Source organism: Cricetulus griseus (genome assembly GCF_003668045.3).
Source record: "Cricetulus griseus strain 17A/GY chromosome 1 unlocalized genomic scaffold, alternate assembly CriGri-PICRH-1.0 chr1_1, whole genome shotgun sequence".
Lineage (NCBI taxonomy): Eukaryota > Metazoa > Chordata > Mammalia > Rodentia > Cricetidae > Cricetulus > Cricetulus griseus.
Window position 1 is genome coordinate 70,699,763 of NW_023276807.1, and position 24,568 is coordinate 70,724,330.

The 24,568-nt window shown below is 41.1% G+C and overlaps 1 protein-coding gene across 1 annotated transcript in view; it reads left to right on the plus strand.

Annotated features, from left to right (window-relative positions):
• Positions 1-950: 950 nt before the first annotated feature.
• The window catches only part of Fam155a (family with sequence similarity 155 member A), a 490,329-nt gene continuing 466,711 nt past the window's right edge, over positions 951-24,568 (plus strand). Inside the window, exon 1 of the mRNA XM_027387886.2 lies at positions 951-1,886. Within this exon, the coding sequence (XP_027243687.1) occupies positions 951-1,886 (936 nt within the window). The remainder of the gene's footprint in view (positions 1,887-24,568) is intronic.

Sequence of the window (24,568 nt, forward strand, 5' to 3'; positions counted from 1 at the left end):
GCCGCCCGGAGCGTCCTCGTCCTCCTCCCCGGGGCCGAGTCGCCGCCACTGCACCAGGATGGAGAGACCTCGGGGCGGGAGGAGATGACGCAAAATCCAGCTCTCCCCCCAAAAAAGTGTGCCTCCAGGACGAAGATGGCGGCAACTTAGCCCGGGGACTGAAGATGACTGTGGCCTCCGGAGGCCCAGCGCAGGCGACTCGGCTCCCGGCGGCGCCCGCGGGCAGACCTGCAGCGGCCGCGGCGACAGTCGGAGCGCGGGGTGGGGGTGGGGGGGAGGGACAGCTCCGCCGGCGGCCGCCCAGGCTCGGGGCGCGGGGAGAGCCAGCGCGAAGTAGGCGCGGGAGGCGGAGGAGAAGCCAGCGACGGAGAGGAAGGAGGAGGAAGAGGAGGAGAAGAGGAGGAGGAGAGGAGGAGGGGAGGCGCTCCGGTCGCCGTCAGTGGGCAGCGGAGACGCGGCATGCCCCTGGCAGGGGAGAGCGGGCTGTCCTCAGCTGGGCCATGGGGACCCGCGCGCTGACAATGCCAGGGTGACAGGAGCAGCGCCAGCCACCCCGCCACCTCCACCACCATCACCTCCCGCACTCAGCCTCCCCACCGGCCAGCACAGCACCAGCCTCCGCGTCTCTCTCTCAATCTCTCTCTCTCTCTCTCTCTCTCTCTCTCTCTCTTCTCTCTCTCTCTCTCTCTCTATTGTCTCCCACTCTCAAGGGGATGGGGTCGGCTGATGATTAGGTGGGCAGCAAGATCTTTCTCTAAAGTATGTTAATATTTATGTAGACAGAAAGAGAGAGAGAGAGAGAGAGAGAGAGAGAGAGAGAGAGAGAGAGAGAGAGAAGAAACGGGAGGAGGGGATACGGAAATTAAACCCTTTAAGTCAATGCATATTGTGGTGACACCGGCACAGGAGCCCTCACGGTGGAGTCGGCCAGGGCTGTGCGTTCCCAAAATATGACCAGGGGTGCTTGGATGTGTCGGCAGTATGACGACGGCTTAAAAATCTGGTTGGCAGCACCCCGGGAGAACGAGAAACCGTTCATCGATTCAGAGCGGGCTCAGAAATGGCGACTGTCTCTGGCTTCTCTCTTGTTTTTCACAGTCCTGCTCTCTGATCACTTGTGGTTCTGCGCCGAGGCCAAGCTGACCCGGACCCGGGACAAAGAGCATCACCAACAGCAGCAGCAACAGCAGCAGCAGCAGCAACAGCAACAGCAGCAGCAGCAGCAGCGACAGCAGCAGCGGCAGCGGCAGCAGCAGAGGCAGCGACAGCAGGAGCCCTCCTGGCCCGCGCTCCTGGCCAGCATGGGGGAGTCCTCGCCCGCCGCCCAGGCACACAGACTCCTCTCCGCCTCCTCGTCCCCCACCCTGCCCCCCTCCCCGGGAGGCGGTGGCGGCGGCAGCAAGGGCAACCGAGGCAAGAACAACCGGAGCAGGGCTCTTTTTCTAGGAAACTCTGCCAAGCCGGTGTGGCGCCTGGAGACTTGTTACCCTCAGGGCGCCTCCTCCGGCCAGTGCTTCACCGTGGAGAGCGCGGACTCGGTGTGCGCCAGGAACTGGAGTCGGGGGGCGGCCGCGGGGGAGGAGCAGTCGTCCAGGGGCTCTCGGCCGACTCCGTTGTGGAACTTGTCGGATTTTTACCTTTCGTTTTGTAATTCCTACACACTTTGGGAGTTGTTTTCTGGGCTGTCCAGTCCCAGCACTTTGAACTGCAGTTTGGACGTGGTGCTCACGGAGGGTGGTGAGATGACCACGTGTAGACAGTGCGTCGAAGCTTACCAAGACTACGACCACCACGCTCAGGAGAAGTACGAAGAGTTTGAAAGTGTGCTGCATAAGTACCTACAGTCAGATGAGTACTCCGTGAAGTCGTGCCCTGAGGACTGTAAGGTAGGAGCAGTGGGTTCCTTTCCCCTTCAATGCAGCTTTTTTTTTTTTTTTTGGTTTGTTTCATTCGTTTATCTGATTCGGGTTTTATAAGTTTAATCATTGTTTAATCTGGCTATAAGAACTTGACTTCCTGCTGGAGTTGCTGGTGGCCTGATGCCTTCCTTCGAGCGTCCTTGGAATATCAGGGAAGTCCATCTTTCAAGATAACCAAGCCAAGATTCTAGCTGCTGTTTCTTCAAGCTATGCCATTGGCTCAAACTCTGTTACTGCTTGTCGGGAAGATAGAGAGGGGACCAATGCACACAGGTAGTCAGCTGGCTGGAGACAGGCATGGAGAAGGCTGGTGGACCAGCATCACTTCTTCACTTCCCACACACTGAAGTTGATTGGCCTCAGGAACAAGATAAAGTGTAGCTCTTGATATAGGGAGAAAAAACAAAACAAAACAACACCACCAGCCAAGGGAACACATTTTATGGGTTTAATGGGGGGGGGGTAGCTCTTATTCCTCAGAAAGTCTAGGCCTGCTCTCCTTAAGCCTCCTGTTTTCTTAGTCATCTGTATAGTTATTGACATGAGTGGAAGGCTGTAATTAGCTCTCTACCAATTGATTCTCAATGTTAGGCTGGTGATCACACACCTTATGTAATTGCTTTGGTTTTTTTTTTTTTGTATACTCTGAAGAAATAGTACATTACAAATCTTTGGTCGAAATTCGTGGAAATAATTAATAGCTTGCGTTATAGTGAACAAGGCCTGTGTGTGACCTTGCTGATAAACAAAGGGAAAGTCTAGGCGAGTTTCTTGGAAACTGGAGTATGAGGCCCAGGGCTGCTGCTGTCCGTGGTTCTGAAATGGGGCTTGCTCAAGGAGGCCTAAATTTTGAAGGCTCTGCAGTGACCTTTAGCTAAGAAGAGACACCAGAGGTGTGGATGTTAGTTTACCAAAGAACTCAAGGAAGTTGTGTTGCTTTTCAAAAGAAATAAGACACTATAACTTTTCTTCCCTTTCCTACCTCCTGGACCCCATGTCCTCAGGGGCCTCCTTCCCTTGCCCTTAATGGAGGAGGGGTCAAGGATCATTAACATCAAAGGATCTGTAATTCTTTGACCCAGGGGTTACATTTTAAGTCAGAAGAGCTCAAGAGCCACACCTTACAGTCTAGCTAAACTTAAGATGACCTTGCTTATGGTTTTTCTTTCTTTTTCTTTTATTAAGATCAGAAACTTGGACTGGAATTCAAAACTGTCACTTTATCACATCAATCAAAATTTCATTTCAGTAGATAAGGCAATATTTAAGTTCTCCATGTGTGTTTTAAACATACCTTGGAATTCACTCCTAGGAAGAAAAATCAGCTTTAGAGATAGAACCTAACAATAAATGACTAATGCATACACTGCATTTTTATTTACCCTGATGGGATTGTCACAGAAAACATAAAGATAAGGAAATGATTGGTAGTTCTGTTACTAGTAAAAAGTGTGGCATAGATAATTTGCAGTTAACAGCAATGGCGAAAATTTGAATTTATACAATGCTGTGACTGTGAACCCTGTTGAACATGTCTTGTAATTTGAATTTCGTTAGCTCAGTACTGAAGAGAGAGTATGTGTTGTCAATGGACTGCAGCCATTCTCTACCTTAGTGGAACTGTCCAAACACATGAAGTATTTATTGTTGTCTTCATCTGAATTAACTCTCAACATGCAGTTTAGGTCTATAATAGAAAGATCTACTGTAATTATTTTATGATGTCAGGAGGCCCTCTAAGATTATATTTATATTTTTGGATAAAGTAGAATTTGTTAACACTATAAAAATCTTCACTCTTAAACAATTACTCTTCACATCGGAAAGTAAATATAGATGTTTTTATTTCTCAGTGCAACAGAATTAATTACTGGAGATGCCTCGACGTCTTGCATTCATTTGTTGGTGATAGAGATGTGGCAGTAGGATATACTAATTTTATAATAGATAGTTAAAAATATATGAATTGAAGTTTAAAGTGCTACTATACTTGGTTTAAGGTAAGTAAACAAACTGGTTATATGGAGAAAGTGATTGATGCATATTTCCTTAGTCTAATGAATAATCTTCCTGATTCTGAAAAAAGCCATATATATCTTCATACAAAGTATAAAAGACAGCTTAAAATGTTTGTTGAATTTGAAGGTTGGAACTGACTTCCTGAAAACATTTGCTTATTTCACCATAATTGCAATTACAAAATGACTACTGTCAGGGGCTTGCTTCAGATTCCTGGGAAAAAATTCCCCCTCCTTTTCTAAGCAGTTACAAAGCCAGGGATAGGCTAGAAGGACAGGCTATCTGAAAGATGTAAGCTAAAAGTAAATACACTGTGTCTCTGTAATTGCTAACAGGATACACATAAAATATGATTTTAGTGTTTTATAAATATACTTATTGTAGATAAGATCTATAGCATCCTGTTAGGATTATAAATTAGTGGTATTCATATTATAGGGGAAACTAATTAACTTCTTTAGCTGTTTTGCAGCAGTGATATCTAACTTTTTTCAGTTAAGATTTATTATTTAGTTTTATATTCTCTCTGCATTGGAAATCCGTTCCATAAAATACAGATGCATTAAAATAAAATTTCATGTAACATTTCTTAAAGATCATTTTTGACCAGTTATGCATTTTAAAAACCATTAAAACTCCTCCCATATAATTATATGACTTGAAAAGTGAAAGTTACCAGTAACACTGTGGGGGATGGGGCAGGAAGACTGCCCCATTCCAGGCTAGCATGGGCTATGAATTAGCTTATGATTTGTTTTGTTTTATTTTGTTTATTTTGTAATTGTTTTGAATTCATAATAAGTAGAGATCAAATACTGCCATTTCACTTTTAAAGACCCTTGTTTTGTAACATATTAGAAAAATAATCTGTACTCATGTACTTTTAATCATTTTGATAAATAGCTGGTTTAACTTTCTAAATAAAACCAGATAAAGCATTTATGAAGAAATGTACACATATGTAAATATGGAATTTATACTTTGTCATTTAAGGTCTTTTTATTATATAAATCCGGTAGCAGAAGTTGTGGGTAGTTTTCCTTGTAATTCATGGCAGTATTTAAAATAGTGTCTTTGGCATATAATAAGAATCTGACAAATGTGTCAAAGTCTTCAAGTTACAGACAATATCAAAAATGAAGTTTTCTAAGCTCCAATTTATAAATATTTGTCATTTTCATGCTTGGCTTTTACAAGATTTTTCTCTTCTTATCACACTTTTTTATTAAGTCCTGTGCATTCTAAAAAAAATACATTCTATGAAAGTGAGGTTTGATGGTATGTACATTTTTGTGTTACATGTAAGCTTTTGTTGCCTGTGACATTATTAACTTAATATGCTTTGAGATACTTGATGAAAGAACACAGATTTGAGACTAGATTCTAACATAGGTCATGGAAAAACCTAAAGCTCAGTTATGTCTGTATAAATTTTAGTCTTCACGCTTCCAGGAATGTATGAACATCTTATAGTTAAGCAACAGACTACCCAATAACTCATAAACATCAAGGACGTGAAAATTCCCAAATACTTTGGATTTTCTTTTTCAGTCTGAACTGCTCACAGTATTACCCGGTTTGAGGTCATAGTGTTTGAGTTATGTGATGTGGGTTTTGCATACAAATGAGCAAAAACAGTTTTTGAGATGGCTAAACTTGGTTGTCAACTTGACATACCTGGGAAGAGGGACCCTCAACTTAAGAATTTCGTCCATCAGATTGGCCTGTAGGTATGTCTGTGGAGTATTTTTTCCTTGGTCATTGATGTAGGATGGCCCAGCCCACAGTAGGTTGGCTTGGGTTGTACATGAAAGAGAGTTGAATTGTGAGTCTGGAAGGAAACCAGTAAGCAGTGTTCTTATGTGCTGTCTGCTTCAGTTCCTGCTTCCAGGTTCCTTCCCTGAGTTCCTGCTCAGATTTTCTTGATGATGAACTGAGACACGGTGACATAAACCAAATAAATCCTTTGTTCTCTCAAGTTGAATTCTCTCAGAGGCCTATCACAGCAACAAAAATGCAATCCTGGATGTCTCTTAGTCTTATTTATTTTGGGGTTATTTTCTGTAAGTTTACAGAGAAGTAGTTTTTGAAAATATTTATTCCTTCTAGTTTATGTGTGTATGTGTGTGTCTGAGAATATGTAGACACACCATGTGCATGCAAGATTCCGCACAGGTCAGAGGAAGCATTCGATGCCCTAGAATTGTAGTTAAAGACTCGTGAGGCACCACATAGATGCTGGAAATTGAATTCAAGGTCTTCTGCAAGAGCAGAAAGTGTTCTTAATAACTGACCAATCTCTCCAGCACCAGGAAAGAGTTTTTGGAAAGAACTGAAGCACCTGAACCTTCAGCATTGCTTTGTTTTCGAAGTTGACTGCACACATGTCACTGACTAGAGGATGCAGAACACAACTAAGAATAGATCTCCATATACATTTTGCTATTTTATTATTCTCAGTCATGTTTGTAATCCAATGATTTTTCTACAGAATCGGGTAGTCTGGTCATGTAGATGAATAGGACCACTTTAAAGTCAAAGATACTGTCGTCATATGATTTCATGACTCAGATTTATGGTTTTTAGAAATACGTTTGCAGTATTCAATTGCTGACTTATTATTGGCATCTCCCTCCTTGTAGGGAAAACACTTCACAATGTGCACAAATGTGAAATATCTGCAGTATTCCAGACCAAGATGTGTGTTTTCACTCCGGACTTGTAACTAGGTCAGATAGGCAGCTATATAGGACATAACCTAGATGTTGATGTATGCTGGTTTTAATCACTTTTGCTGGATGAGGTCAGTTTCTGCTTTTGCAAGGTGAATTAAGGTGCAGAGGACTAGGAAACCAAGCAGAGATCTCGACCTCACACTTCTCATGTGGGAATCATAATCCACTGTGATTGTTTTTCTTGCCAAACCTACTCTACAAGAACATAGTATAAATATCTGTTTCAAGGAACAGAGTATTTAAGTTAGGATTATATGAGCTGTTCCTTTGATTTCATTTCTCATTAAAAACATGTCAGTCTTATAATGACTAAGCCCCAAGCACTTCTTTGCTCCTGTAGGTTTAGATCATGAAGACATTTCTTTAATATCACTATACATAGACTGTAGAGCAGTGCCTGTGGGGCCACGTTGGAGGATCCTGACCACCCTTAGAAACTGTGGTTTCTAGAGACTCATGTCATTTATCTAGTGTCATGTGTCTGGGCTTTTTCACAATTGAACCAGTTGATAATGAGGCTCAGCCAGACTCTTTGTGCATAATAATCGTAGCAAAAGTTGAGCCAGCAAGATCCTTTGTGGAAATGTAACATATACACAGAAGACAGGGCGCAGGAGTCTAGCGAGAAGGTTGGGGGAGTAGATGTGAGCTACCTGATGCAGGGAAGGCCATGGGGCAGAAGCAACCCTGGAGCTCAGGCGATGGCTGGGTGTGGAAAGGTGGGCCTGAGGACTGGCTTCCTGCTGTGCCATGTCACCACATCCATGTTTACAGAACAGGCCAAGACAGGAGTGCAGAGACTGATTGACAATATTTGCGATGCTCCAACATCATCATTTCTGCTTCTAATTTTGTCATATTCAAATGTACACAATTTGGACTTTACTGAAAGGCTATGGTGGTTTTCAAGGCAAAGTGCTGGCCTCCTGTGGCCCTTCATGGGGCTCATATCTATTCCTTCTTCATCTACTCACTTCATTAAGCCTGGGGAATTGCTCATTTTTGACTCTTTTTTAATAATGTTAATAAGCTATGTTTTTTATTTGCTTTTTTTCTGTACAGTATCTACTTGACATTCATGTACAGTCTTTTATGAGACATGCACTGCTAATGAACACAGATTGATTCCAAGCTTAGTCTAGGAAATATTTCTTAACAGAAACTGTTCCCTCTGGAAGTGATTATAAATAACCATCATTTAAATCATATATTTAATATACTTTCCTTAATGAATTATTCTAATTTACTCTGATGTTTAATTTCAAAATAAGAGAAGGTTAGCATATGTCCTTCCTTAGTAAGCAGTGACTGATATAAGCTGTATATTATAATAGATGCATGGAAATATTTAATTTTTAAGTGATAATGGCTTATCCCCAGGCTTCTTGTAGTCTGCTTCTAATTCAGTTATTTATAAAGAAAATGCTATGATAGTGATCCCTCAGGGCACAAATCTTACGATACATTGACCTTCCTTTCACGTTTAAGGATAGCTTCAATCTTATTAATGATGTGTCCACCCTTGTGTGGAATGAGTGAATACAGTCATCATTCTAGAAGTATTCAGGAAAACTGTGTGTTGGCTGCTCCATCCTGCTCCAGAGAACAAATGATTCTCACCAATACTGTGAAGTTTATGGGTTTTAGCCTTTTCCCCCTCTTCCTTGTTGTTGCATTTTCTTGTTGTCACCCGGTATGTCCTTGCCTGTCACTTAGAAATTCAGCTGCATGTCCCACAGGAAATGGTCTCAGGGGAAATCCAAAGTTAAGAATTCTTTCTTTTCTCTGGAATTCCCTTCAAAAATGATCGGTCTCTTTCTTAAGGAACTGCCACTGACTTTGTTAATTTCAAATGCAAATTGAACTAATCTGTGAAGGCTGGTGGAGACGTGGTATTCACTCTCAGACTACAATTTTAATGACCCAGGCACTTAAATGTTAGGAGCAGCCAAGAGGGCTTAGAAACTTTTAGAAATCAGAAACGATTTTACTTCATTCAGTCTTCACGTCTGCCTTATGAGGTAAGCCTGTGATACTTTGACTTTACTAGTCCTGACTTCTGGTGAGGCAGAACAGCTTATGTCAAAAATAATTTATCTCTGCCTAGCACATAAAAGAAAAATAAGAGAAAGAAGAGGGGAGTTATGGCTCCCCTTTCCCTGTAAGGGCACACACCTGAAGCCCAGAAACACTTCCTTAGAGTTCATCCCATGAAATTTACCAACCAGGCTAAGCCTGGAACCAAGCTTTTAGAGCATGGGTCTTGAGGGAGCATGTCAAATCCAAACTTGAGAAAAAGAAAAATAGTTTTGAGAAAGATATAAAATTAGTCAAGATTGCCACATATTTCAGGAAGGACATTTAAGCCAGGGAGGCGCTTGTGAGATAGATCAGTGGATAAAGATGCTCATAGCCAAAGCCAACCACCACAGTTCAATGCCTGGATCCTATGTCATAGAAGAAGAGCATCAGCTCCACAAGTTATCCTCTGATCTCTGCACTCTGTGATGTGGGTAGTAGACACATACACATACACACGCACACACACTCAGATGTAAAAATATATTTTAAATTAGGTCAGTGAATATGGAAATTGTGTCTTGATGACCTTAGCACTCGTAGATTTAGCGAATGACAAGGAGAGATGCCAAGGGTTGGTGGGTGAAGGTGTAAGCTTCCAGTGAGTGAAGACAAACCTAGCTGCTTTCATTAAGTTTGTTAGAGAAAAGATTAGATGCCAGCTTCCTCAAAGAAACAACTTACAACGGAATGAGCTTGATACTTGTAGCTATTGATCCTCAGATCTAGAGGAGGGTGGGGAGTTGAGAGGACTATATTCACCAGAGCAGATGGTTGTGTGTCTCCATCATTTCAAAAGCTTTTGGGGAGAGAGGACCATGTCCTCTTGCACATCCAGACTCCTTCTTCTTACCACTTACGGTTTCAAAAGGAATAGTAACTGACTCCCAGAAGTCCAGAAAATAAATATGACCTTCAATTAGAATACACTTCAATCAAATAGAAATCTCACTTCAAAATAATATAAAATATTGGGGGGTTTTAAGTATGAGATCATCCATTATAAAGCATATGTTGCTAAAGTTACTATCTTTAGGAATGTGTTGCCAACTGAACTATATATGGTCCTCTTACTAGACAAGATGAACAGAAAATTCCAAAAAATAAAAACTAGGTCTGAATTTAAAAGGGAAGTGTAGTGAAATGATTAGACAACTGAGTGCAGACTGGCTTAGCCTTCCACTTCACCACTTGCTAGTTATATGACACAGCCCAAGTGACCAAGAACAGGGGCTCTACCTGCCTCTTTCATAAATCGTGTGTCTTAGTTAGGTTTTTTTGTTTGTTGTTTGTTTGTTTGTTTTTTCCTTCGGTGAAGAGAAACCATGGCAATTCTTATAAAGGAAAAACATTTAATTGGGGTGGCTCATTGACAGTTTAAGAGATTCAATCTTTTATCATCATGGTGGGGAGTATACTGACATTCAGGCAGACATGGTACTGGAGAAGTAGCTGAGAGTTCTATAGCTTGTAGACAACAGGAAATTGACTGAGACAGTGTACGGTATCCTGAGCATAGGAAACCTCAAAACCTACCCACACAGTGACACATTTCCACCAACAAGGCCATACCCACTCCAACAAAGCCATATCCCCTAGTAGTGCAACTCCTTATGAGCTTATGGGGGCCAATTACATTCAAACTACCACAGAACATCTCTTGTTTATATGAACTTACTTAACCATGATATAGTGATGCCCTGTAAGTGGTAACAATTTGCTAAAACCCATGGCAAACACCATGAAAACTAATGTCATCCTCACCTGAGGTCTTACGAATTTTCTGGTCACTCATTTGTAGGTTTCATAAATAGACATTTCATTACACATAACAGAATCCTGATCTGTTGTTCAGACCTACCTTCTGTTTTCTGAGAAAGATGACTGAATTATTCAGTGACTCTCAAATAAAATGTTAAATGAAACCTCTGCTGGAATAAAAGTATTGCAGTCTATATTTTGGCCCTTTCCCTGTTATTTCAGATTAGACATGAGCACGAGCTCTATTTCTGCCTGAATAGATCCTGTAGGTAACCTAAGCAAGGTGGATGGCCATCCAGGGAGGGTTGGTGAGGAAGATCAGGGTGTTATTCTCAACCTCCTCAGCCTGAGGGTAGGAGAAGTCTTGAGGATAGTTTTGGGTGATGTGTCTTTCTAGAAGTTGAAAGGTCGGGGGCATATGAATTATTTTTAGAGATGGCATCTTGAACTTTGACCTCATATATTTGCACAGTATTTGTTAAATTCTGTGTTCTTCCCTGCACCACACACACACACAGGTACTAGATTTCTAATAATTAATATTCTTTTGACTGGGGAGTAGGAAAGGAAGTTCCATAGCAGATGGGCCTTGGTTTTGAACCAGAATCAGTAGATGTGGCAATCTGGCAGAATACAGAGGACAAAGTGAGGTCAAAGGAAGATCTGTCCTCTGCTCCACTGATGGAGTTATGCTGTCCATGAGAAATGAAAGATGCAGCAAGGCACAGAGACAGGTGACAGGCATCACCCAGGAGACGTGTGTTATCTCTGCTTCCACTGGCTCCAAGGACATGGAAGAGCCTCTTCAGGAGTTTCTGCAGCACGGTCTATGGAAGGAGAACAGTTCTATGGAAGGATCGAGGTGTGGAGGGCTATTTGGGGGAAATCTGGAGCATTTTGCTACTGAGGATGTATACATGGGATGTGTCCTGGATCATGTCCAGCATTACCCTTGACAGAATCTTTACCCTGTACTATATGGTTTCTAGATAATCTCAAATATTCCTCTGACACTTTCAGCACACAGGACATCATAGTGCTAACTGTGCAGTGAGACTCCCATTGACAGTCCCAGGCAAAGATGAAAGTCCTTCCCAGGGATAAATGACCTTTTTTTTTTTTGGTCTAATGACCATTTCTCTTCATATTTTACCAGTCTTGTTCCTGGTAATAGCACTTAGTTGGGAAAAGGGCAGGTCACAGCAGTGCCAACATAACATTATCATCTGTTCCCTGTCATGTAAGAATTTGGTTTGAATATTTAAAAAGCTGGGAAACCAAGCTTCCTACCTGGAAAGGTAGGAACTGAGGATAACTCATAAGCGAACACTATGATTGACACAGTCCTTTCTCCCTTGTGCTTATGTTGGTCACTGTTACAGTCTCAAACAATCCTCTTGAGCACTTAGGACCCAGTGCCATCATGATACAAGGACAGAAAAGTTTGATCTTCCCCTATGGTTTTTTGCACTGGTTTTGACTTACTAATTCAATCCTGTGGCTATTTCTCTGTGGAGTCAACAAGACTGAAACCACTTTATAGGGAATCCCACTCTTTCATTGGTTTCTTACAATCAGCAATTCACATTAAGGCAACTCAAGAAAAAAATCTACTTAATTTTATTTTTTTTGGAGGATGTCATACATAGGTACTGTGTTACTGCCTTTTTTGCTTCCACTTCCAACTTCTTTTGTGACTCCCAATTCCCTCTCAGATTATTGACTGCTTCACTTATTACTGTTACACACACACACACACACACACACACACACACACACACACCCTTCTGAATCCATTTATTGTTTGGAGCTGACCACTTGAGACTGGATAACCTATGGGGAATCTGACCTATCCCTGGAGATTCTTCCTCCCTCAGCAGCCGTTGGCTCTTTGTTTAGGGGCGGGGCCCTGTGAGATTTCCTCCATTTACATTGACATGTCTATTAGTGTGATATTCTGCAGGTTTTATTTGGGCAGCTGTATTGTTGAGATGTCATGGTTATACCTTCTTTGTCCTATACAGAAGAATTCTACCTTCCATGAGGCAATTTAAAACAGCTCCATATGATTAAGAACCAGATGGTAGGTTGAAATTCTGGCTCTGTCATGAGTCATTCCTCAAAACAATTGACATCAGGGTCAAGTTAGTGTTCTTTGACAAACGGGCAAGTCTAGCATTGAGAGAGGTTAAGGAATATGCAAGGACCCCACAGTTCAGCACAACAAACCAAGGGTTTTGCCCTCCTAACACTTGGCTCTCAATCACATGGGACCTGTTTTAAATTATATTTATTGTCTGTTCTGGCACCAGTCTTGTGTTTAAGATCATTCGGTTTGTTTGTTTGTTTTGGAGGAGATGAAACAGATGGACTGCGGATCATAGCAGGAGTGGATGGGACAAAAAACATTTTGCACATAAAAGTAACAAATTTGCTTTTTCATGTTTTATCCATGCTGCTGTTGCACCAACTTGAGGTTGGAAATTAAAGTGTTCCCGAACATCATAAGGGTCTGGGCCATTTGTCTGAGAGGTCTGTCCTGATGGGGGGGTCGCTGGGATGAAGAGAAGAGTAAGTGTTTACCTAAGAGTGTCTAATGAGTCTTTTTTCTAGACAGTTACCTTCCTCCCAGACTACTCTGGTAATAGTGATGGCCTCATATAGTTTGTGCCCTCAGCATTTCTTCAACATTGAGCAGGTAGCATAAACCGAAGATGTTATCAGAACCTCATCAATCAGTTCTCATCCAAGCCATTCTTTTGCTAGTCTAGTTAACACATCTGAAAGAGATCTTGAACTTGGTTTCCAGAGAGGATTTTATTTTTAAAGGCAAAGAGGGTATGTTTAACCTTAAGAGTTGGAGAAGGTTTTGGGAGTCATCTGGTGGGAAACAAATATTCTTTAAAAGGTCAGTCTGCATTTGAAACAGTGGAAGACCAGGATTCTTTTGCCTGGAATGAACACTGTTTGCTCTAGGCCATGAGGTAAGAACTTGTCCACACGTCAAACCCCCTGGAGCATTGACACCATGCCTCAGTGCAAGTAATGCAGTGGGGAAAGTAGGAGAACTCACTAGTCACTGGGACTGGGAGTGCTTTATCTGTCCTGCCCTGTGGGCTTTCTAGAAGTGAGAGCGTTTGTATCCTGTCTGGTATTTATATTTTTGAGAATGTCATACACAAGCACTTTATTTACATAACTTCAACTTACCTTTCACCGCAGTCCAATTCTTCATATATTCCTTTTACTCTCTCCAAATTATATATTTACTGTATATAGTGCATGTGCCTATTATATGTACATATAAATATGTGTGTGAATATATATATATATATATATATATATATATATATACTGAATCCACTTAGTGTTGCTTGTATGTATGTGTGTTTAGTATTGATCACTTGAGATTGTATAGGGTTCCTTTTTATTTCTGTTTTTTTTCAAGTCAGGGTTTCTCTGTGTAACAGCTGGGGCTGTCCTGGAACTCGCTCTATAGACCAGGTTGGCCTCGAACTCACAGATAGATACCCACCTGTCTCTACCTCCCAAATTCTGGGATTAAAGGCATGTGCCACCAATGCCCAGCTTGGATAGGCTTTCTATTTCTGTGACAAAACACCATAACCAAAAGGCAAGTTGGGAAAAAAAGGGATTATTTTTTCAACTTTTTTAAAATTTGAATTAGAAACAAGATTGTTTTACATGACAATCCCAGTTCCCTTCTCCCACCCGTTCTCCCCTACCACCCCTAACTAAAACCTTATCTGTCACATATCCTTTCTGCTCCCCCTGGAGGGTGAGGCCTTCCATAGGGTGTCATCAGAGTCTATCATATCCTTTAGGATAGGGCCTAGGCCCACCCCCATGTGTCTGGGCTCAGGGAGTATCCCTCTATGTGGAATGGGCTCTCAAAGTCCACACCTATGCTAGGGAGAAGTACTGAACTACTATAGGAGGTCCCGTAGATTTCTGAGGTTTCCTCACTGAAACCCATGTTCCTGGGGTCTGGATCAGTCCCATGCTGGTATTCCAGCTATCAGTCTGGGGAGCAAGAGTTCCCCGATGTTCAGCTGAGCTGTTTTTGTGGGTTTCACCAGCCTGTGGTACATTTACACAATGGAGTACTACTCAGTGGAAAAAAACAATGGAATCTTGAAATTTGCAGGAAAATGGATGGAACTAGAAGAAACCATTCTGTGCAAAGTAACTCAATCACAAAAAGACAAACACAGTCTGTACTCACTCATATGTGGATTTTAGACATAGAGTAAAGGATTACCAGCCTACAATCCATACTGCTAAAGAAGCTAATAAACAAGGAGGACCCTAAGAGAGACATACATGGTCTCCTGGAGAAGGGGAAAGGGTCAAGATCCCTTGAGCAAATGGGGAGCACAGGAAGAGCGGGGAGGGAGCTAGGAGAATGAGAAGGGGAGAAGAGGAGGGATGCAGAGGACATGAGGGAGCAGGAAGGTTGAGTCAGGGGAAGAAAAGAAGATAACAAGAATGGAGATACCATAACAGAGGGAGACATTTTAGGCTTACAGAGAAATCAGGCACTAGGGGAAGATGACACCAGCTAACAATCTAAGCAACAGAGGAGAGGCTACCTTAAATGCCCTTCCTTGATAATGAGATTGATGACTGACTTAAACGCCACCTGATAGCCCCCATCCAGCAGCTGGTGGAAGTAGAAGCAGACACCTTCAACTAATCACTGAACTGAACTGGAATCCAGATGCAGAGAAGGACCTGTGAAGAAAAAAGCGATTATTTGGCTTACACTTACATATTGCTATTCACCATCAAAGGAAGTCAGGGAAAGAACTCAAACAGGGCAGATACTTGGAGGCAGGATGCAGAGGCCATGGAGGGGTGCTACTTACTGGCTCCTTCCCCATGGCCCACCAAGTGTGATTTCTTATACAACCCAGGGATAATACTCTGTCCCCCTCACCTGATCCCTCCTAATTTTGATGACACCAGAGGCATTTTCTTAATTGAGATTCCCTCCTCTCCAATGACTTTAGTATGTGTCAAGTTGACATACAACTACCCAGCACACCTCCCAACAGGTATTATTTGCCTGTTGGTCTTTATCCAGTGTAGAGGAACCTTGTGAAATTCCCTGTCCACACTGGCATCCTGGCATGTCAGCTGGTGCTGCCATTATGAGTGTCTTATTAGGCAACTGTATTGTTGATATTCGATATGTACCACTTCCCTCAGATGTCTAGAAGACACTATCTTGCATCATACATCCTGATCTTCTGGTTTTTACATGTTTTATTTTCCTTCTTTGATTTTTTTCTATTTTTAGATGTAGAGATTGGTATTGTACATGTATCACATAGGGATCCCCCCACAATCATTTATTATCCATATTTCAATAAGTTGTGAATCTCTTCATTTTTGAAGTTGCCAGTTATTCAGTTATGCAGCCAAAGATGTGATTTTTCTCCATCCCAGGAACTGGACCCTTGAATTGGTTAGAATATTTTGACTAGCTTGAGGTGTTTTGTTGTCTTTGTCACTACTACTAGATTTCTACCACCACCTTTTATCTTTCCTCCTTCAATTCTTCCTTTCCTATTTTCAGTTTTTCCTCTTTTATTTGTTGTGTTTGGGACTGAATTATGGGCCTTGTGCATCCTAGAATTTTTCTGGATTATAATGTTAGCCCTTGAATTTCTGAAACAGGGTTTCACTATGTATCCCAGGCTGGCCTCAAATGCAGGTTCTTTCCCCTCACTTCAAACACTCATGACGACCAACAACCCTAGGCTCAGCTCTACCTTTTTGAAGATAGAAAACTTTATGAGTGAGTACCTGAACACCTCTGTGTCTTATTCATTGTTTGATTTATATGTTTTTCATCTTTCTTCCTTCCTTTCTTTCTTTCTTTCTTTCTTTCTTCCTTCCTTCCTTCCTTCCTTCCTTCCTTCCTCCCTCTCTCTCTCTCTCTCTCTCTCTCTCTCTCTCTCTCTCTCTCTCTCTCTCTCTCTTCTTTCTTTCTTTCTTTCTTTTTGGTTTTTCAAAACAGGGTTTCTCTGTGTTACAGCTCTGTCTGTCCAGGAACTAGCTCTGCAGATCAGGCTGTTCTCAAACTCACAGAGATCTACGTGCTTCTGCCTCCCGAGTGCTGGGATTAAAGGTGTGTGCCACCATTGCCGGGCTGTTTGTTTTTCAACACAGGGTTTTTCTATGTAGCTCTCGCTATCCTAGAACTGGCTTTGTAGACCAGGCAGGCCTCAAATTCACAGAAATCTATCTGCTTGCCTTTGCCTTCTAAGTGCTGGCACTAAACACATACACCACCACCTCCCCAAGATTGTAATCTTACAGGGAGGTGGCTGGCAATCCTCAGGGATAGTCGGCTGTTTGCCCTGTCACACAGATCATTAGAAGACCCATAGAAACATTTGTTTGTAAAAGTTTTCTGTCTTCATCTAGATGGATGCATCACCTAAATGGCCTGGCAGTCAGCAGTCATAGGACAATATTAAATTCCTGATCATTCCCACAAATGGAGCAGAGAAATTGAAAACGTATACATGGGTGCTTCTATGTTCCTCCCTTGACTGTTAAGAACAGTTTTTAGTCAGTGTCATGCCTTTTCCACTCTGGGATACTTTGTATGTTCTAGAACCTGTTTTTATTTTTGTTCTGGTTAAAGTGATGCATTGAATAAAGTAAATTACTAAAGTGAATTTCTCACACAACTTTCCACCAAGTTTCCTTTAAGGTCTCCCACTAACAGAGAAGAACATTATCCTCAGCTACAGATGTAGCGTGTGGACCTGAGGAACCAGGATCTGAAGGTGTTCCAAAGAACTCAAGTGTCTTCTCAGAATTACCACCCAGGCTGTTTCTAAAAGGCTTTAATCACTGCTGGCCAGAGATACTACAGGGTTTTTAAATATCTTGATGTGTGAAACATTCCTCCTGGAATACATTTCATCACCTAGATTTTGTACCTTGCATGAAAAAGACATGAAGTAGAGGGACAAATGCATATTACCTTTTAAAAGTAGATCTCTGGTGGAAGCTGTTCTTGGGTACTTTGAGCCCTGTTACTATATGGCAATAGAAATTTAGGCACCAAGACAAAAGATATCTCACAGCACACCTTGTTCAAAGGGGAAGAAATAATCAGCCATTTCATCATGTGTGACTCATATATGGACATGGAATAGGCACAGACTTTATCTGTAAACAGTAAACAAGAGAAGTGGGGACAAGGAAGGCAAGCTCAGGAGTTTGTTTTTTTCAGTGTATGCAAATGAGAACAAGATGAAATCGCCTATAAAGCTCTTAGTTCAGGAGCTGCTGTGCTCAGTCTGTGAGAAAGATTTTTATCACCAGATTTTCCTTGGCCAATGGTCTTGGTTTAAACCACTAAGACAAAATTACTCAGATCCTTAAAATTAAGGCTTCGGTCCACCGCCTAAAGACACTCTTCATAGCGCCCCCCAGGGTCTCCCGTTTGAATTATACTCAGTTCTAAGTCACATAATTACAAAATACCAGTTTTATAAAATATGCTGTTTGATATCTTTGTTGTTGAACAACGGGGCTTTCATATGAGAAATATAAACACGGTATTTTATTTGTACATGCTTTTTCATGGCTAATTATGGGTTTGAAAAATAACAAACAGCAGGGTAATTACTCCATAGCTTGCACTGGGGTTTTGTGTTCCTTAATCTGGCCACTTAAAGGAAGAGATAACTGTTCATCTGTGAACCTTGCCAAGGACTCAGCCTTAAAGCTGGCTCCTTCTACATCCCTGTTGTTTCCTGCTGGGTAGTTGGTGACTCTGGAGAGCCTGGAAAGATACACTCCCAAATGAAGAAGTGATCTACTAAGAGAGGAAAGCCTTTAGTTAAGTTGAAATGCAAAAGGATCAATTGACAAGTTGCTGGAACCTTTTGATTAATCCAGATGATGGGATACAAATGTGGACATGGGTTTTGTTGTTGTTGTTCCCAGATCTTATCCAGACATCTTTCCTTAAATGCCAGAGCTTCAAAATGTTATGGCTGACAAATTATCTGTATAGACTGAGTAGTTTTAAAACCTCAATAAGTGTTTGAAACCTCTTTTCAGAGTGTGTCCTTTACTATTTCTCAAAGATTACAAATAATGGAAAAGGATGGGGCACCATTACTAAAAAGTGCCACCTTCAAGAACAATTTTGGTAGCATATGTAGCTACTGTACATGTGATAAACAAGGTCATCCCAGCTACCCAGTGCATCATGGGCAGATTGTCTTACAGTGGCCTCAGTTGAGTCAGTTTCTAGGTTTTGCCAAGTTAGGCAGCAATTATGAATGACAATAATAGATTAATAAATCTAAAGGTGCAGTTCAGGCTGACTGAGGAATACCATGGAGATTGACAGCAGATGCTCTCTCTGTGAGCCTGGGGAATTTCATGTTCTGTCTGTTAAAGTAGGAAGGTACTGTCCTGGACCATGGAATCATCAAATCATATGTTCTTACATTTTGAGGGGAGAGTAATTTTAAGGTCATCTTAACTGTGAAATCCTGATGGAATTTGCACACACACACACACACACACACACACACACACACACACACATTGCACATGTGCACACATGCACAAGTGTACATATACACACGCTCACAAATGCATTTACATATTCACACACCCATACACACGGGTGCAGATACACTTATGTGAGCTATGATAAACTCTACTTAAAGTCAGTTCACTGATTTGCATTTGTGACTTCAAGCCTTTATAAATGGGAATTTTTGGTCTTCCACTGCAGATGATCATGCCTTGTGTTTTTACGCACATGTTAAAATTGTGGTCTTTGATCACATGCCTATGAACCATATTTTAGAACGTTGTGGTGCACTTGTGAAAATTTTCACAATCAACCCTTATAAAATATTTTGAGGAATATTAGTGGGAAATCACCAAAAACAAAACAACAACAACAAAACCTTCATTGGGTATAACTAGCAACAAGAAATGTTTGTCAGCAACAAAAATTCATTAGATAGATGACAAAGAGACACTAGTAATTGTCATGATGGAAAGTTTCATTTGCTTTCAGAGGGATTTTTATAGTTTTTTTTGAAAAATTCAGTAACATGGTCACTAATTTTTACAAGTAATTCCACAAACAGAATACCATTACACTCAATCCTTCCTTAGCATTTAGACTAAAGTCATGTATTTATATTTATTGTTCTTTCTTTATGAAATGTAGAGAATCCCATTGTATTATTTATCTATTGTTGTGCAAGAAAATCACAATACCCATAGGGTTTCAACTGTGTTGATTACCTCATAGTACTGAGGTACTATGTTTTGACAAGTTCAGAAGTTTTGACAAGGCTGAACTATGTCCTGAGGCTATGATCAAGGTGCCAGGCTGGGCCAAGTCTCACATGACAGAGTAGAAAGAAAAATCAGTCCCAAATTCACATTGTTGTTAGCTGACTTCTACTTCCTGTTGAACTGAACTGAAGGCCAAATCTTGTTATCAGTTGACTGAATGCTGCCTTGATTCCCAGCCGCTTGACTTCTCCAAGTGCCTCACAGTTTGGCAGTTTGTTCTTTTAAAGACAGCAAGTGAAAGAAAGTTTATCATTGAAGCAGATGTTTCCCTCTTATGAAAAATAACTGTGAAATCAAAAGCCTTCATATTCATTCTGTTTGTTAGAAGCAACTCACAGGACCTAACCAGTCTGAGGGGAAGAACACAGACAAGTTTGTGGATGTCAGGAATGGATTCAGGGAAGGAGACATAAGCTCCTTCTAGATTGTTGTAGTTGTGCTGTCTTTGATGGTTCTGATTTGGGGAAATTGTATATCCATTCTGTTGCACTCCACGTCTGGGAGACAACAACAGCCAGGCCCTGTTGTAGAATATTATTTTAAGGTGTGTTACTTTGGTTTATGCTCTAGAACATTTGTTTAATGGTTCAAAGATGAGTTTTATTAGATAAAATTCTACTGAGGTCAGCAACAAGCTGACGGGAAGTTGGAGGGTGGAGCCGAACGGTTTTAATGAGGAGCTAGAAAAAGCACGAGGACTTCTTGGGAGATGAGGACGAGGAAGGTCGTGAGCCAGGTTTGCTGCTTGCTATTCAGCCTCTCTGGGAATCGGAATTCTAACTCAACCTTTGAATCTTGAGTTCTTTAGGGTGACAGAGATTTGAATAAGTTTTCCTTTGCAGCTTTGAAAGATTCCATGTCTGAGGGAACAGAATTCCTTCAGGTTTCGGCTCTTGTGACCTAGCCACTGTTGTGGTAGCTTAAAAGGCTGCCACAGTTAAAACAGAAAAACAACAGGGTCCTGCCCAGGTTATTTGTCTGTGCTTGGAGGGAAATGTGTAGAATAAGAATGGCAGGTAGATGGATGGTGGTGGCACAGGCCTTTAATCCCAGAACTAGGGAGACAGTGACAGGCTGATTTCTATGAGTTTGAGGCCAGTCTGGTCTACAGATTGAGTTCCAGGACAGGCTCCAAAGCTACAGAGAAATACCGTCTCAAGAAACAAAAAAGAAAAAGAAATGGTAAGTAGAAAAATTGAAGATACTAAAGAAAAGACAGATACAGGATAGAGTCAGGAGGGCACCTGGTAAATACCAGGAACTACCCCCTAGTTTATTATTCTAAGGACTTTTATACCCCAATAAAAAGAGGGGGAGGCAAAAGACTTCTTTACCAAGATACAAAGAATAAGCATTACCTCCTCAATACCCAAAACATCAAGTAAACATATCCCAAACCAAATAACCTATTTCAGGGCAAGACACCCATTAGTTACTCCTTAGGTCAAATTTCTTTTGTTTAACCTTGAAAGAACAATAATGGGTTTAACTCTCTGACCTTAAGTCAAGATGAAGAGGACCCATTTTTATGGCCCTGGACATCATTCTAAAGATCTCAGGCAAAATATATGCTTAGTTTTCTATTTTCAATAAATAGTCAGTTGACAAATTTAATAGAAGTAGTTTATCAATATCTTTTAATATAACATGAGTTTGACTTCACAAACACAGATAGGATTTTAATAGGCATTATTCTACACTAGGAAATGGAATTTTTAATGAGTAAAAGAGAAAACAATCATTTTAAAGTTTTCCATCCAAATTTGCTTTTGTGTGAAACAAACTCTAAAGTTTTCCCCGAAGTCATTTTTGGGGTGTTGCTAAAATTATGGGATAATAAATGCCACATAGATGCTCTAGAGAAATTCAATCTGTTTCATTAAAATGTCTTTTGTGGGCCCGGTGGTGGTGGTGCACACCTTTAATTCCAGGACTCAGGAGGCAGAAGCAGGTGGATCTTTGAGTTTGAGGCCAGCCTGGTGTTTTTTAAGAGTTGGTGTCTTAAAAACAAAGAAAGCCCATTTGGAAAAATTGAGAAGTCTTTTGGAGCTTGTTTGCTCTTCTAAGGAGTCTGAATGATTAGTGCAATACCATACCCGTCTATCGTTCATCCTGTAAATCTAACTTGACTGGATCACAACCCAAGCTTGCAGCAGTGGGACTTGAGGTAAACGTGAAGGGGCTTTTGAGAAGCTGTTTCTAGGCTGCCAGGGCACTTTCCCCGGTTGAGGCCATGCTAACTGCAATGACTCTTCCCACTGAGCCTAGGGTACCAGGGGTGGCTACAGCTGCCATTTGTTTTGAGTCCTTGCTTTTTGTCCATGTCCTGGTCCTTGTGTGTTTGCATTTAAGTGGACTGGCTTCTGAAATTCTTACTTATTGTGTACTTTCGTTATGGAGAGAGAGAGAGAGAGAGAGAGAGAGAGAGAGAGAGAGAGAGAGAGAGAGAGAGATGACATCAGGGGTTGGAAGGACAGTAGTACTGGGCAGCATTTTGGAGTGACAGAAAGGCTAGTCAATCAGGATAGATCAGCTGCTATGGACTGAGTTCCTAAATATCCAAGCAAACCCATTGTGACCCAGAGAACTTTTACTGAATGTTGTTTTCCTTGCCAATGTCCTATGTCTTTCCCTCCTCCTTCTTAGATTTCATTTATGTTTATTTTATGTAGATGGATGTTTCACTTAGGTTTGCTTGCCACACACATGCTTGGTGCCTGTGGAGGCCAGAAGTGGCTTTGAACTCACTAAAATCTGCCTACCTCTGTCTCCCAAATTTAATGCTGTTCATGCTCGCCGCCCGGCATGTATATATAGCTTTTATTTTTAGAAAAGCTAGTTCTCATTCCCTAAATTAAAAAAAATCCCTGGTGGGCAGTGAAATACACAAGGTCATAAGAAATACTGTCCTCATGGGATGTGAACTCGTGAAGGGATGAAGGGTGAAGCAGCTGTGTTCTTCTTCAGGAGTGGATCAAGATGAGGTCCTGCTGGATCACAGTGTCAAAATCCTATTCGAATGATAGGAAATGAATTTCAACAGCTCCATCTCTTCATTCAAAAATGCATTCTCCCCCTTGTCAGACCATTAGTACTTGTTGGATTTCTTCAACTCGATTGATGATTCATATAATTAGTGCATTATGGTTATCTTTATTAAAGGACTGAAGATGGGTTAATGGCTTGTGATGAATGAAAAGAAGAAGAGAGAAGTGCTGATGGCTGAACTCAGGCATTGTTGAACCATCTAGTAAGACCAGATCCTTTGAACTGCAATGAAGTACATTTTAGGAGTGACCTAGATAATAATGGTTCCTCAAATTCTTATTAGCACCCTACATAAGGAAAGAAACCAGAATAATAGTGTGACTTTTCAGTTTAAAATCATGACTTACTATTGCCAGGTTTTTTTTTTTTTCTGACTATTTTACAGGGCTCTTATGTGTAATTACAGATTTTTCTTAAAAATCTGTATTTTATTTGCGGTTACAAGATCGTGTTTGGAAGGAAAAGTATAGGTGATGTTTATTATCAGTTCTTTACAGAAGCAGGTTTGAAACAGGCTTGTCCAGAAAGTGGGTGAAGGAAGAATGGATATTATAATCTCCTATGTTTCCTCATGTTTTTGTTAGTTATGCAGAACACAGTGACCAAAAAATACTTAGGGGCTTAGTAGTAAGAAAGAAAATAGTTCATGCAAATATACATCCACGTTTTGTCTTTTTAGATGCTCAGCTCAGATGTTTGTTTATTAGGAGCAATGACTTTTTTTTTTTAACTACATAGGATCTTTGATCACTTATCTATTCTTTTTTTATATAAAAGTATTTAAAATGTTGTTGACATTTTTCTCAATTTATTTCCAATTTGATTGCATTTGCAGATGGCTTATGATTTTGTTGGCTATTAGTTGATTAGTTAGCTTGACTTTCATCCCAGGGGCAGTGGCTTCTGTGTTCACAAATCTTAGGGAGATGAGAGATTGTGTAACTAGTCATTAATGGAAAAGCATAAGGACTTCAATTAGATCCCCAGTACTCAAGAAAATACTGGTTGAGGTGATGTCCACCTGAAACTCAAGTTCTGGATGGGTGGGGGAAGAGGGTAGAGTCAGAAAGATTCTTTGGGCTTGCTGGACAGCCAGCCAGCCAGTCTAGCTTGATGGGTGAGTGCCAGGCTAGTGAGAGATGTACACAGGTCCTGAGGAGTAACACCCAAGGCTTACTTGTGGTTTACACACAAATGCACCTATATGTATGTTCTCCTGTACATTCACAGACCCACCTGCACACAAACACACACAATTTTAGTGTGTAGCTGAAAGAAATGGAACATATACGAGGGATTGAAATAAGTACATCTATTTATGTTCTTCAGGGTAGTCACCTGGGTTCTTGCTAATACCAAGTCTGAGCCTGTGTGTTGTAAGGTACACTGAGATCTATATGCCTACACAGTTTCCAAGCCATGATATAGGGAGAATGAATAGAGCTTGCTTTGTGCTGCAGTTGCATAGGTTTTGGAAAAGACATAACCATCAAGATTGGCTTTCATCTAGTTTCCTTTTGGGCTGCTCATCCTGGGCGTTAGTACTTAACATTTATGCCCTAAAAAGCTTATTACTTACAAATTTACTTTATCTTATTCCTAATAAATGTTTTTGAATTGTGCACTGAG